This window comes from Marmota flaviventris, chromosome 4, assembly GCF_047511675.1.
Source record: "Marmota flaviventris isolate mMarFla1 chromosome 4, mMarFla1.hap1, whole genome shotgun sequence".
Classification (NCBI taxonomy): domain Eukaryota; kingdom Metazoa; phylum Chordata; class Mammalia; order Rodentia; family Sciuridae; genus Marmota; species Marmota flaviventris.
The window spans coordinates 123,321,969-123,335,931 of NC_092501.1; the positions used below are offsets into that span (position 1 = coordinate 123,321,969).

A 13,963-nucleotide genomic window follows, 5' to 3' on the forward strand; every position below is an offset into this window, starting at 1 on the left:
TCCTTCATAGTTAGGAATTGGCTTAATAAAAATTAATTTCTGTAATAAGATTATGTCTCTGAAGATCCTTGGAATACTTTTAACATAGTCCTACATGACACCTTTTTCATTTCTTTGTGTTTGTTTCTAGCTGAAATTTCTGACATCTTTACTGACCATTTCAATGGCTGAACCTCTACCAAATCTTCTCTGACAACCCCTCTAAAAGTAGCCATTTCCTCCTCTAAACTCCAACACTGCAGTTGTTGTTTCCATTTTCCCATTCCCTTCTTTTCCTTTCTTTTTTTCTGGGGGTGGGGTGGGAGGATTCTGGGGATTGAAACCAAGGGCCCTCTACTACTGAGCTACATCTCCAGTCCTTTTTGTTTTTATTTTGAGACAGTCACTTAAGTTATTCAGGCTGGCATTGAACTTGTGATCCTCCTGCCTCAGTCCAAGTAGCCCTTTTCCTTTTTTACCCTTACAACTTCTCTGAGTCAGAATGTTGGACAAATGTTCTTCCCCTCCTACAGATAAAGAGATTTGGAGAGGTTAATGAGCATTTTCAGGAACACAAAACCTAAAAGAGGAACCACATGCTAATACCCTCTCCAGGTCTCAGTATTGCTGAACAATGCATATGCTTAAGTCTGGGGCAGACAAAGGTCCAGTCAGAAAGGGCAATTATCAGAAAGGGTATTAACAGGGTGTAAACGTTATCTTCCCTATTAAATTGTGAAATCCTCCACGCCCTAACTTCTTAGAAGTTATAATAAAATTAACTACATTCAGAAATGAATGACACTTAAAACCTTTAATTCAGGAATAGGGGGGAAAAAAAGACTTCTCCTTAGCTGATTTTGCACTAAAGGGCTAAAGTGTTCCCAAGTTGGTATAGGGGCTGGGAACACTATACAAGCTTCAAATGTTGCTTAATTTTTTATCCAAAAAGCTTGACTTTAAAGTTAATAATACAGAGGGTCTTTCTCCATCCAAGTAAGCACAAAACTGGTAGGGAGTGAGATTTATGTACTCGCTTACCAGCTTCTTCTAATTTCACCATAAATGTAGCCATTCATCTATGGGGGTGGAGTTATCTAACTGCCTCCTCCTGTGTGGGAGAATTGAGGCATTAAACAGAAGTGTGACCAGTTGCGGGTAGGAAGAAAGGCAGGCACCGCTCTCTGGCACTACAGTGGGCTTCCTGTCTCCTGGCCCAGACATCCCACTAGACCAACCTCAGACCACAGGTTGGAAGCCCAGGCCTTGCGGCGACCTGGGGCGGCGGCCACCATGCAATGTCCCAGGTGCCCCAGTTTTGCCTTTGGTGGCAAACAAACAAAAAGCCTACACGTTCCGGAACCCTCCCCTCAGAGTATGACCCTGTCTCTGATAGGGACAGATTGGCCGGAAGGGAAGTGGGAACTTGCTCTATTGTTCCTCTTTCACCAACTTGGCCAATGAAGAAGCCACTAAAATCGCGAAATTAACCAGTCTGACTAGTTTGTCCCTGCGGCCGCCTCGTAGGCGGCGGCCCAGCGCGTTTCCCGGGACCACATTGCCATGGCTGCCGGCGGTGGCGTCGCTTCCAGCGAAACGCTGCGTTACGCCGAGTACTCGCAGCCTACGGGGAAACTGCCGGACGCCGAACTCGACCACCGACTGGTGAGTCCGACCTCGCCCGTGCGGCTCTGTACCCTTTGCGACTTTGTACTCCCCGCGTCCTTTCTCTGTCCCACTCCGGCCGCTCATCTGTTAGGCGGAGAGCCTGCTCCGCTGGGCTCTGGCGACGAGGCGTGGAAGACGGCCTTTCTGAGGTCTGTGTCTCCGCAAGGAGCTTTCAGTCTTGTCGCGGACAGACAGACGAGAAGACCCGCCACTGCAGAGACAAGATACTGAGTGCTGTGGGCTGGATTATCCTTTCGTGTCGGAGACTCGAGTCAGGTCTTGCAGGGGATATGGTAGAGACCCAGGACTCCTCTTGGGGAAAGCGGTGGTTAAAAACCACCATCTGAAGAATCCGCAAAAACAGCCACCCAGGGGAAAGAAGAGCGCACAGTGCTTTAGTCAAAGGCTGGGAAGTCTGGGGCAGACGAACGGTCCAACCAGAAGGGCAAGTAGTTTATTCACGTGGCAAGTTAGAGCTGGGAAAGGGGAGTGTCCAATGGAAACAATGCAAGTCACATTTGTATTTTAAGTTTTTTGGAAACATATTTATTTTAAGACTCATGCATAAAAAGTAAAATATTTAAAATATTTATGGGGTACCGTCGGATGTTTCGATACATGTATACGTTGTGTAATGTTTAAGTCCGGGTAAGCAAATTTGTCTCCTCAAACATGTATCATTCCTTTACGGGAAAAACATTCAAGAACCTTTCTTTCACTCTACTGTGCAATGGCACATCAGAACTTCTATCTGTATCTGTCCTGTAACTTAGTACCCATCGACCTCTGCCTATCCCTCTTTACCCTGCTGTCCCCAGCTTGTGTTAACCAGCATTCTACTCTTAAACTCTATGAGATCAAGTTGTTTATAATTTCACATAGGAGTGAGATCTTATGGTACTTGACTTTCTTGTGCTTGCTTTATTTCGTTTAACATAATGATCTCCAGTTCCATCTTTATTGTGGCCAGTAACAGGATTTTATTTATTTATTTTTTATAGCTGAAGAGTATTCCATTATATTTACCATACCATATATTCTTTATCCATTCATCATTTGATGGACCCTTAGGTCATTTTCATTTCTTGCCTATTGTACATAATGCTGCAGTGAACATGGGCATGCAGAAGAGCTCATTGACTTATTTGTTCATTTATTTATTTAGTTATTTAGTTTGGTACTCAGAATTGAACCCAGCACTGCTTAACCACTGAGCCACATCTTAGCCCTTTTTATTTTTTTATTTTGAGTTAGGGTCTTGCTAAGTTTCTGAGGCTGGCGGGAATCACTGGATTGTAGGTAGTTTTATTTTCAGTTGTTGAAGAACCTACATACTGTTTTCCATAATAGTAATTCACATTTCTACCAATGACATGCAAGGGTTTCCCTTTCTCCAAAATCTTGACAGCGTTAGTTTGCTTTTGTCTTTTTGATTATAGCCATTATTAGTAACTCCAGTAATATCTTTGGTGGTTTTGATTAGCATTTCCCTGATGACAGTGATGTTGACCTCTTTTTTTGTATATACCTGTTGATCATTTTGGATTCTGTTTTTTTTGTTTGTTTGTTTTGTTTTTTTTGAGAAATGCCTATTTAGGTCATTAATAATATTTTAAATCTGGTTATTGGCTTTTTGCTATTGAGTTTTTTGAGTTCTTTACATATTCTGTGTAATATCTTTCTTGTCAGATATATAGTTTACAAATAGTTTTCTCCAGTTCTATTGTCCCTTCATTCTGATGAGTGTTTCCTTTTTTCATGTGAAGAAACTTTGTTGTTTGATATAGTCCCATTCGTCAGTTTTTGCTTTTGCTTTCTGTGCTTTCAGGGTCTTGTGCCCCAAATTCTGGCACAGTCCAGTGTCCTGAAGCATTTCCTATGTTTTATTCTAGCATAGCATTTTTATAGTTCCAGGTCTCACATTTAAGTCGTTAAGCTAGCAGGGCCTGGTGGTACACATCCACAATGCCAGAAACTTTGGAGGCCAATCTCAGCAATTTAGTCAGGCCCTAAGCAACTTAGTGAGACCCTATCTCAAAATAAGAAATAAAAAGGGCTGAGGATATGACTCAGTAGTAAAGCACCCCTAGATTCAATCTCCAGTACAAACAGAAGTAATCATCATCCTCCTCCTCATCATCATCTATTTGGAGTTAACTTTTTAACTGATAAGAGGTAGAAGTTGAGTTTCATTCTTCTGAGGTGCATATGTAGTCATTTAAAAAGTAAAAGAGGGACTGGGGTTGTGGCTCATTGGTAGAGTGCTTTACTAGCACATGTGAGGCACTGGGTTGGAATCTCAGCACCACATGAAAAAAAAACTGAACACAAAAATAAAGTTTAAAAAAAGATTATGTGTATGGGGAGAAATGTGTCAGCATTTAAGAAAAAGTAAAAGAAACAAGTCAATTTGATTTTAACAGTGTATTCTATTTAATCTGATACATTTATAAGAATAACATGTAATCATGATAAAATTAAAATATTTTATATTCTTTTTTACACTTATACAGCACATCTTAATTTCAATTAATCACTTTTTCAATGCTTAGTAGCCCCATGTGCAAGTGGCTATCTTCTTGATCAGTGGAGTTCTCAGAGATAAAGGGAACAAATATAGCACACCTATAGCACAAGAGTTAAAATCAAGAATCAACAAATAGGATGTCAAATTAAGAAGTTTTTTCTCAGCAAGAGAAATAATATGTGAGGTAAATAGGGAGCCTACATCCTGGGAACAAATTTTTACCCCTCACACTTCAGGTAGAGCTCTAATCTCTAGAGTATACAAAGAAGTCAAAAAGTTAAACAACAAAAAAATAAATAACCCAATCAACAAATGGGCCAAGGACCTGAACAGACACTTCTCAGAGGAGGATGTACAATCAATCAATAAATACACGAAAAAATGCTCACCATCTCTAGCAATCAGAGAAATGCAAATTTAAACTACTCTAAGATACCATCTCACTCCAGTAAGAATGGCAGCCATTATGAAGTCAAACAATAACAAGTGCTGGCAAGGATGTGGGGAAAAAGGTACACTTGTACATTGCTGGTGGGACTGCAAATTGGTGCAGCCAATTTGGAAAGCAGTATGGAGATTCCTTGGAAAGCTGGGAATGGAATCACCATTTGACCCAGCTATTCCCCTTCTCGGACTATACCCAAAAGACCTAAAAAGAGCATACTATAGGGACACAGCCACATCAATGTTTATAGCAGCACAATTCATAGTAGCTAGAATGTGGAACCAACCTAGATGCCCTTTAATAGATGAATGGATAAAAAAAAATGTGACGTTTATACACAATGGAATATTACGCAGCACTAAAAAATAACAAGATCATGATATTTGCAGGGAAATGGATGGCATTAGAGCAGATAATGCTAAGTGAAGTTAGCCAATCCCTAAAAAACAAATGCCGAATGTCTTCTCTGATATAAGGGGGTTGACTCAAAACAGAGTAGGGAGGAAGAGCATGAGAAGAAGATTACCACTAAATAGGGAAGAGAGGTGAGAGGGAATGGGAGGGGGAAGGGGAGTCGCATGGAAGATGGAAGGAGACCCCCATCGTTATACAAAATACATGTATGATGTGAGGGGGAAGGAAAAAAAAAGGAAATGTGTCACATTAGATTGGGTAGAGAGAGGTGGTGGGAGGGGAGGGGTGGATAGGAAGGGCAGCAGAATACAACAGACACTAGTATTGCTGTATGTACATACGTGGCCGTATAACCAATGTGATTCTGCAACCTGTACACTTGGAAAAATGAGAATTCATACCCCATTTGATTTAAATATATGATATGTCAAGATCATTGTATTGTCATGAGCAACTAATAATAAAAAAGGCATTACCTTAAAAAAATAAAAATAAAAAAGCAATGTATGAGCTATAAAAAGAAAGAGATAAAGGGAACAGGTACTAGAACATAGGCAGCATCTTAGTACTATATGAAAGAGTTGTATGTCCTTAGGTCAGAGTACCATTTTGATGCCTAGAACAGCAGAGGTTTGGGCTATTAGTAAGTGTCTCAGTTAGGCATGGTGTTGCACACCTGTAATCCCATCAACTTGATAGGGTAAGGCAGAAGGATCTCAAGTTTGAGGCCAGCCTCAACAACTTAGTGAGGCCCTAAGCAACTTAATAAGATCCTGTCTCAAAATAAAAAATAAAAAGGTCTGGGATATAGCTCAGTGGTATAGCACCCCTGGGTTCAACCTCCAGTACAAAAAAAAAGTTCTCTCAGACCATGTATAAGAAGAATGGATTAGATGGAGAAAGGCTGTAACTGTGATGGTTTTATCCTTTTCCCACCCCACCTTCTGTGCTACTCCAATGTGCACTAATTAAATGCACTAATACCATTTTTTTAAATGCACTAATACCATTTTTTTACTGGTCACACTGTTTTGTGATTTTTTTTATGTTGACTTGTCATTTTTCAGCATTTTTCTTAGTTTTCTAAGCAGAGTTTCAATTTTGACTTTCTATTAAGCATTCCATTTGTAAGGACTCGATTATCATTACTTGATACATTACTGATACATTTCTGGATCAATTAGGTAGACTAACCCAGGAAGGTTCCTGAAAACAAGTAAATCAAGTTTGCTTTCATTCAATAAACATTTCTTTAAAAAATATATTATTGTTATTATTTTAGTTGTAGATGGACACAATACCTTTATTGTATTTGTCTATTTCCATATAATGCTGGGGAATCAAACCCAGTGCCTCATGTATGCTAGGCAAGCGCTCTACCACTGAGCCACAACCCTGGTCCCTCAACAAACATTTCTTGAGTACTTCTAGGTGTCAGGTACCATCTTTGGACCTTGGAATACTGAAGTGAACAAAACAAAAGTTTAAAGTAGCAAACACTTTGATTTTCTGATCTGCCTGATTCACTCCTTCCACAACCCTGTGAAGAAGTTCTTCACTTAATAAACAAGGAAACAATTCTTCAGAAAGTTGTATGTAACTTGCCCAAGATTATTCCCCTAATGAGTGGCAGACTTAGGATTCTGAAGACTGCATTCTTCCCAGTATAACTTGCTGACTTAGAGATAAGACTCTCTGGATAATTGTTCAGTCTTTGATGTAGCTGGATAAGACTAGGTAGAAGGAATTTCTTTATAGAAAGTTGTAAAAATATCTCTATCAATCTGATTTGTTGGGCTGTTGGAAGCTCTAATATTGGTGATTTTTGCATTTTTAGGTATTTTACCTGGAAGGGGAGAGAATATACAGAATCCAGGATATCAGGAGGCCTTTTTTAGTAGTCTAGGCATGTGAATCTAAAATTGTGGACCAGTGATTCTCAATCTCTCCATCTCAGTGTCTCTTTTATAGCAAATATTTTGTAAACTCTCCTATAATATCCTGAAATGAGATTTTAAAAAATCAATATAATATTCTAATTGAAGCATAAAAGTGAGGGTGAGGATGTAGCTTAATGGTAGTACGAGGCCCTATGCTCAATTGCCAGTATTGTTAAAAAGAAAAGAAACATACATAAAGGTGAAATAAGTATTTTATCAGAAAATAATATGTGACTTTAAATATGAAAATGCTCAGGCATGACTATGTTAGGAGACACAGTGAAGTAAGTTTGTTCCCTGTATACTGCAACAGTACAAAGAATCACTTGTGTATGCCACAATTACAAATGTAGACTATTAGATATATTGGCATTTCAGATATCATAGGGCCATTTTCTTCAGATTGTTTCTTTTTCAATTTGGCTAACAAATGGCCAATTCACAAATGGTAAGCAATTCATGGTAAAATTTTGAACAAAATTGGACTCTTTCCCTCAAATTACATGGCAGTTGTACTTAGGGAATAGTCAGTCTACACTAAAATGGTACAAAAATGGTATAATTTCTATATAGTAAAGTTCTGGACTAAAATGATCATATATAGACTATTTACCTACTAAGGTCCAGAGGAATCTTAAAATCTTCAGGGATGCAGACAGTTCTTTTTGGTATTGTGTTGTCTTACACATTTTAGGACTTATAGGATCAGTAGCACCCTGTCCATAAAGTACTCTCCTTCTTATCCAGATTATCCTGCAACCAAGAAAGGTCTCATGGGTTTTCAGATGTTTCTGTTCTGCTTCTGGTAGGAATTGCTAATCTATGCAGTGACCAATGAGATAAAGATAAAATTGTTGATATTAATTTGGAGGGAACTTGGAAATGCTGAAAGCAGTGGGAAGCTGCCAAAGCTGTGTTAGGAAAAGGAGAGGAGGCCTTGAAAATAATAGGAATTAATGTTTATCAAGGAGTTAAAGAAAAATATTTCATACTTTTTTGTGTCATCCTAAGAGCAGCTTCTTTACTTTGTTTTATTTGTTCAAGTTTCTGAACTTGCTTTTAGACAAATCATTTTCACGCTTTGGAGATGTTTATGTGAGCTTTAAGAGGGAGATACAGATTATGGGTTGTTCTGGTGGACAAGAACTGAGCAAATTCAGGTGTGCATCTTTAGGTTGAAGCTAGATAAAATGAGATTAAGTGTCTGAATGCTTATTGACAACTTCCTTTTGAGGAAGGAGAATAATTTTTTTTTTTCCTTTTTAATTTCCCTCTGGTATGACTATTATCTATCTTGAACTCAAATGTTGCAGTCTCAAGATAGACATTTTAGCATTTTATTACAGTTTCAGCAATTTGTATTTATATAGAAGGTTATTTACTGCTTATGCTGTTTTGGGAGAATAAAATGCCTTAAGGAATTTGTAAACAATTTTCATGCCTTTTTTTTTCTTTTTTCTGTTTTTTTTTTTTTTTTCCAACAGTAGCAACTATGATAGAATGGGCTGTTTTCCCAGTTTTCAGAATTTTTTTGATTCATAGGAGTGGAACATTTGATTTTTCTTTTCTTTTTTTTTCTCCTGGTGTATATTTTTTTTTTTTTTATTGTTGGCTGTTCAAAACATTACATAGTTCTTGATATATCATATTTCACAATTTGATTCAAGTGGGTTATGAGCTCCCATTTTTACCCCAAATACAGATTGCAGAATCACATCAGTTACACATCCATTGATTTACATATTGCCATACTAGTGTCTGTTGTATTCTGCTGTCTTTCCTATCCTCTACTATCCCCCCTCCCCTCCCCTCCCCTCCCCTCCCCTCCCCTCTTCTCTCTCTGCCCCCTTTACTGACATTCGTTTGTCCCCCTTGTATTATTTTTCCCCTTCCCCTCACTTCCTCTTGTATGTACTTTTGTATACCTCTGAGGGTCTCCTTCCATTTCCATGCATTTTCCCTTCTCTCTCCCTTTCCCTCCCACCTCTCATCCCTGTTTAATGTTAATCTTCTTCTCATGCTCTTCGACCCTACTCTGTTCTTAGCTACTCTCCTTATATCAAAGAAGACATTTGACATTTGTTTTTTAGGGATTGGCTAGCTTCACTTAGCATAATCTTCCTGGTGTATATTTGAAGTGGTGTTAAGAGAGATTTGATTTGGCCCACTTGTTGATTCATTGGCATTATTCAAAATAATACTCTTTTTTTTTTGGAAATATGTGTATTTTAACTGAAATTAGATAATCTTTACAAGCAGGGATCAAGTTTTGAGGATCTTTATTCTTTCAGCTCACAAAATGATGCCACACATAGTTGCTGCTCCCTAAATCTTCATATGATTATATTAACAAATGAAACAACTGCTTTGGAGAAAAATAGAGGATTAGGAAAATATTTTATAGAGTGATGAATGGCCAGCCTACACTGTAATACAAATTAGAACCCAGGGTGCTTAACCATTGAGCCATATCCCCAGCCCTTCTTATTTTTTATTTTGTTGTAGGGTCTTACTAAGTTGCTATCCTCCTGCCTCAGCCTTTCAAGTTGTTATCTCTTAATGACCTAAGATCTAAGCACCTAATAAATATGTGTGACTTATAGTACTCTGACTTCTTCTGATTTGCTTTCCCAAGTTTTGGCTATTTTTTTGCTTATTGATGCTTTCAATAACAACTCCAATCTCCAACTTAGAAACAGGTTCTGTGTTTGTTAATTTAATTTGGATTAGTAAATTTGAGGGAAAAATCAACTTTGTGGAAGCTATAAGCCAGGAGTTTATCTGGAGTAAATACGTATACAGGGATTGCTACCCCTTAAGGACTGAGGACAGCAAACCTATATTGTAAAGTGTTAAGTTAGTAAGCGTTTTAGACTCTAGCCTATGTAGCCTCTTTTATGGCTACTCTACTGTTGTAAACACAGCCATAGACAATACATAAATGTGGCTATGTTCCAATAAACCTTTATTTACAAAAACAGGTTCTCTTGAATGCACATTTAGATCAAATTTGAATACCCAAGTAAAAATAGACTTTAGTAAGTGTTGTCATTTTGTTGTTGTTGTTCATTCTTTTACAGAGTCCCATTTTATTTGGTAAGGTACTGAGACTAAGTCCTGTAGTGGATACAAAGATGAATCAAACATGGATTTAGTCCTCAAGGGACTTGTCCAGTCCTCTCGACTCAGAACTCTGCAGTAGCAAGAATCATGTCTGATTCACTTTGATAAGTTCCCCTAGGGCTAAGCACAGCACAGAGCAGGTTGTAGATACTTAGTAAATGTCTTTTTAAAGACAAGTGAATGAAGGAATAAGCCATAAGTGTCACAAGAAAGATAAATGGATAAAATGCTTGAGTTCAGAGGAATGACCCATTGTTTCTAGTTTGGGAAGTTAAAGGTTTTTGAGAAATAGTTAATAACTGAACTATACCTTAAGAAGGGAAGAATATGAGCAAATTGGACACCCATTTCAGCCTTTCCTTCCATTATATAAAACGTGTTATCTCCTGTTTAGAAACAATTGGAATATTATGTAGCTTAGAATTATTGACTCATATTCATTATCATTTTTAAATTCCAAAAGACCTCTTCCTAACAGTAAGGTTATTACCTATATTCTCTCAATATGATAAGTTTTTTTTTTTCTTTAGTACTGGGAATTAAAATCAGGGCCTTGTGCTTGCTTGGCAAATGTTCTACTATATTCCTAGCCCTTTTAAAATTTCATGTTGAGATAAGGTCTTGCATAGCTGCCCAGGCTGACCTTGAACTTACAATTCTCCTGCCTCAACCACTCAAGTAGCTGGGATTAGAGTCATGTGTCATCTTGCTTTGCTATGATAAGGATCTTCCACTGACATTTTTATACAGAATTGTTTTAGGTCCTTGTAGTCATAAAATGTTTTATTTTTACCCCCTGGATTTATTTACCCTAAAGCAATTTTATCCAATTTTTATAAAATGAAAAATTTCACATCTCTGTCCTGCTCCCATAATATTAGTGGTCTTTTCTATTTTTATTCATTGAATATACAAAAATTTATTGAGTTAATTATGTACAAGCAAATAGTTAAGGAGTAGGTAGGGGCTGTGGTTGTAGCTCAGTGGTAGAAAGCTTGCTTAGCATATGTGAGGCACTGGGTTCAATCCCCAGCACCACATAAAAATAAATAAAGGTATCGTATCCATCTACAGCTAAAAAATTTAAAGAAAAATAGTTAAGGATTAAGTAAACTGACTTTTAGTGGATGTCTGCTGTGTACCAGGTATGTGATAATATTTTTTCATAATAATCCTGTGAAGTTAGATGCTATTTTTCACCATTTTACACATGATAAACTTGAGGCTCAAAGAAATTGATTAACTATTTCAAGGTCACATTGCTAATAACCGGTAAGACTAAGATATAAAACCAGTTTTGACTCCAAAAGTCCTTGACTTTTAATATTGCCACTTCATCTCTTAGATATCAGAAATTGGTGAAATCCAATTTCAGGAAAATGATGTACAGTCTTAGTTTTTGTAGTAATTTTCAGTGTCTTCAGATGCTTCAAAATGTGCTTAGAAATTAATTCTTCAGCTTTAAAGTAGAGTTAATTTTATTTCATCTTAACTCAAAAAGGAAGGCAAGAATAATGTGTAATAAAAATTTAAGCTGTATAACCAGACTAAGAAATTTCTGCCCAAAAGGAAAATAGGCTACTGAAGAGAGTAAAAGTAGCTTTCAAAACAAGGGATAGACCCAAGCAAGAAGAAATAAGAAAACCTACAAAATGTTACAGGTAAGGTAGACATCAGACAAAAGCCAAAAAAGAGAGTTTTGGAGTTTCTGGCCAGAGATTTCAAAGCGGTATAATAAAAGCTTATAGGAGGACTTGATAGGAAGGAGGCTAGTCAGAGACACAGCAGGATCTTTTTTATGATCAGGGTGCAAATTTAAGTGCAAGGATAAAAACCGAAGGTACCAAAGATCAGTGCACTTGTTTTTACTGAAGAAAGAAGTATTCATTTCTTTTTTTTTTTTTTTTTTTTTTTAATTTTTTATTGTTGGCTGTTCAAAACATTACATAGTTCTTGATATATCATATTTCACAATTTGATTCAAGTGGGTTATGAGCTCCCATTTTTACCCCATATACAGATTGCAGAATCACGTCAGTTACACATCCATTGATTTACATATTGCCATACTAGTGTCTGTTGTATTCTGCTGTCTTTCCTATCCTCTACTATCCCCCCTCCCCTCCCCTCCCCTCTTCTCTCTCTGCCCCCTTTACTGACATTCGTTTGTCCCCCTTGTATTATTTTTCCCCTTCCCCTCACTTCCTCTTGTATGTACTTTTGTATACCTCTGAGGGTCTCCTTCCATTTCCATGCATTTTCCCTTCTCTCTCCCTTTCCCTCCCACCTCTCATCCCTGTTTAATGTTAATCTTCTTCTCATGCTCTTCGACCCTACTCTGTTCTTAGCTACTCTCCTTATATCAAAGAAGACATTAGACATTTGTTTTTTAGGGATTGGCTAGCTTCACTTAGCATAATCTGCTCTAATGCCATCCATTTCCCTGTAAATTCTATGATTTTGTCATTTTTTAATGCAGAGTAATACTCCATTGTGTATAAATGCCACATTTTTTTTATCCATTCATCCATTGAAGGGCATCTAGGTTGGTTCCACAGTCTAGCTATTGTGAATTGTGCTGCTATGAACATCGATGTAGCAGTGTCCCTGTAGTATGCTCTTTTTAGGTCTTTAGGGAATAGACCGAGAAGGGGAATAGCTGGGTCAAATGGTGGCTCCATTCCCAGCTTTCCAAGAAATCTCCATACTGCTTTCCAAATTGGCTGCACCAATTTGCAGTCCCACCAGCAATGTACAAGTGTACCCTTTTCCCCACATCCTCGCCAGCACTTGTTGTTGTTTGACTTCATAATGGCTGCCAATCTAACTGGAGTGAGATGGTATCTTAGGGTGGTTTTGATTTGCATTTCTCTGACTGCTAGAGATGGTGAGCATTTTTTCATGTACTTGTTGATTGACTGTATGTCCTCCTCTGAGAAGTGTCTGTTCAGGTCCTTGGCCCATTTGTTGATTGGGTTGTTTGTTCTCTTATTGTCTAATTTTTTGAGCTCTTTGTATACTCTGGATATTAGGGCTCTATCTGAGGTGTGAGGAGTAAAGATTTGTTCCCAGGATGTAGGCTCTCTATTTACCTCTCTTATTGTATCTTTTGCTGAGAAAAAACTTTTTAGTTTGAGTAAGTCCCATTTGTTGATTCTAGTTATTAACTTTTGTGCTATGGGTGTCCTATTGAGGAATTTGGAGCCCGACCCCACCGACTGTAGATCGTAGCCAACTTTCTCTTCTATCAGACGGCGCGTCTCTGATTTGATATCCAGCTCCTTGATCCATTTTGAATTAACTTTTGTGCATGGCGAGAGAAAGGGATTCAGTTTCATTTTGTTGCATATGGATTTCCAGTTTTCCCAGCACCATTTGTTGAAGATGCTATCCTTCCTCCATTGCATGCTTTTAGACCCTTTATCAAATATAAGATAGTTGTAGTTTTGTGGATTGGTTTCTGTGTCCTCTATTCTGTACCATTGGTCCACCCGCCTGTTTTGGTACCAGTACCATGCTGTTTTTGTTACTATTGCTCTGTAATATAGTTTGAAGTCTGGTATCGCTATACCGCCTGATTCACACTTCCTGCTTAGCATTGTTTTTGCTATTCTGGGTCTTTTATTTTTCCATATGAATTTCATGATTGCTTTCTCTATTTCTACAAGAAATGCCGTTGGGATTTTGATTGGCATTGCATTAAACCTATAGAGAACTTTTGGTAATATCGCCATTTTGATGATGTTAGTTCTGCCTATCCATGAACAGGGTATATTTTTCCATCTTCTAAGATCTTCTTCTATTTCTCTCTTAAGGGTTCTGTAGTTTTCATTGTATAAGTCTTTCACCTCTTTTGTTAGGTTGATT

The 13,963-nt window shown here is 37.8% G+C and overlaps 1 protein-coding gene across 1 annotated transcript in view; it reads left to right on the forward strand.

The window, feature by feature from the left end:
* Nucleotides 1–1,456: 1,456 nt before the first annotated feature.
* Dnajc15 (DnaJ heat shock protein family (Hsp40) member C15) overlaps nucleotides 1,457–13,963 on the forward strand; it is a 74,759-nt gene continuing 62,252 nt past the window's right edge. The window contains exon 1 of the mRNA XM_027928976.2: nucleotides 1,457–1,644. Within this exon, the coding sequence (XP_027784777.1) occupies nucleotides 1,543–1,644 (102 nt within the window). The 5' untranslated portion in view covers nucleotides 1,457–1,542. The remainder of the gene's footprint in view (nucleotides 1,645–13,963) is intronic.